Source organism: Aplysia californica, unplaced genomic scaffold (genome assembly GCF_000002075.1).
Source record: "Aplysia californica isolate F4 #8 unplaced genomic scaffold, AplCal3.0 scaffold00162, whole genome shotgun sequence".
NCBI lineage: Eukaryota > Metazoa > Mollusca > Gastropoda > Aplysiida > Aplysiidae > Aplysia > Aplysia californica.
Window position 1 is genome coordinate 1,096,980 of NW_004797432.1, and position 1,289 is coordinate 1,098,268.

Genomic DNA, 1,289 nt, shown 5'->3' on the forward strand with positions numbered 1-1,289 from the left:
TGTGTGTGTGTGTGTGTGTGTGTGTGTGTGTGTGTGTGTGTGTGTGTGTGTGTGTATCTGTCTGTCCAAAAACTCACTATGACAGTATAATCTTGTCTTTCATAGAGAGTGGGTACTCCCTCAATGTGTTGAGAACATGACGTAATAGCTCCACGTCCTCAGACCCTCCTGTGCGCGCCACAGAGAGGATTTCTTCAAACCAGTCGACCCTGAGGGAGGGAAAGGGGGGGGGGGGGAGGGGATGGGGGGGGGGGGTTGAGGGGATGGAAAGAGGGGATTGAGGGGATGGAAAGAGGAGGTTGAGGGGATGGAAAAAGGGAGTTGAGGGGATGGAAAGAGGAGGTTGAGGGGATGGAAAGAGGGAGTTGACGGGACAGTTTGTCACACACCCAGTTTGTCACAGGCCCAGTTTATCACAAGCCCAGTTTGTCACACACCTAGTTTGTCATACATCCAGCTTGTCACAGACCCAGTTTGTAACAGACCCAGTTTGTCGCAGGCCCAGTTTGTCACAGGACCAGTTTGTCACACACCCAGTTTGTCACAGGACCAGTTTGTCACAGGCCCAGTTTGTCACTGGCCTCGACTGTGCCAAGCATGATGGAAGGTATCACTGACACTCTCAAAAAGAGTAAATGAATGACTGATTGATTGTATGAATTAAAATTCTTTTATTTTTCTATTGTTTTTAACGAAAAAACATTCATTGTTGAAATTTTACAGAGTAATTTGCTTTTATTTGCATACAAAAAGGAAGAAATATTGAACAACACCACGCTGAATTGACATTTTAGAGGGACTACCTCTAATTTGAAGGTGGAGAATTTAAAAAACCTAAGTTACAACTACAGTGTTAAAGTGCTGTAATTATGACTGTCATCAATACCCAGATACTTAAATGAAATTCTGACAAACTGGGCCTGTGACAAACTGGGCAGCCCCGTTTGTTTTCGCTGGTTTCTAATGTAAAACCCAAAAGCCACTGTTTCTTATACAGCTATACTTTTCTAAAGAGATGATGATATTGATATTAGTGTTGATGATGATGATGATGACGATGATGATGATGGTGTTGATGTTGTTGGTGATAACGATGATGATGATGATGATGATGATGATGATGATGATGATGATGATGATGATGGTGATGATGATGTCGATGAAGATGGCTTTTATGAAAACAATGGCAACGATGACAAGAAGAAGAAGAAGAAGAAGAAGAAGAAGAAGAAGAAGAAGAAGAAGAAGAAGAAGAAGAAGAAGAAGAAGAAGAAGAAGAACAACAACAA

At 42.3% G+C, this 1,289-nt stretch overlaps 1 protein-coding gene across 1 annotated transcript; it reads right to left on the reverse strand.

Moving 5' to 3' along the window:
- Positions 1-67: 67 nt before the first annotated feature.
- Positions 68-209, reverse strand: LOC118477636 (the record flags this gene model as incomplete). Its single annotated transcript, XM_035969598.1, is given in 1 exon segment — positions 68-209. A coding segment is annotated over 1 exon segment (133 nt), but the record flags the coding sequence as incomplete, so codon positions are not given.
- Positions 210-1,289: the final 1,080 nt, after the last annotated feature.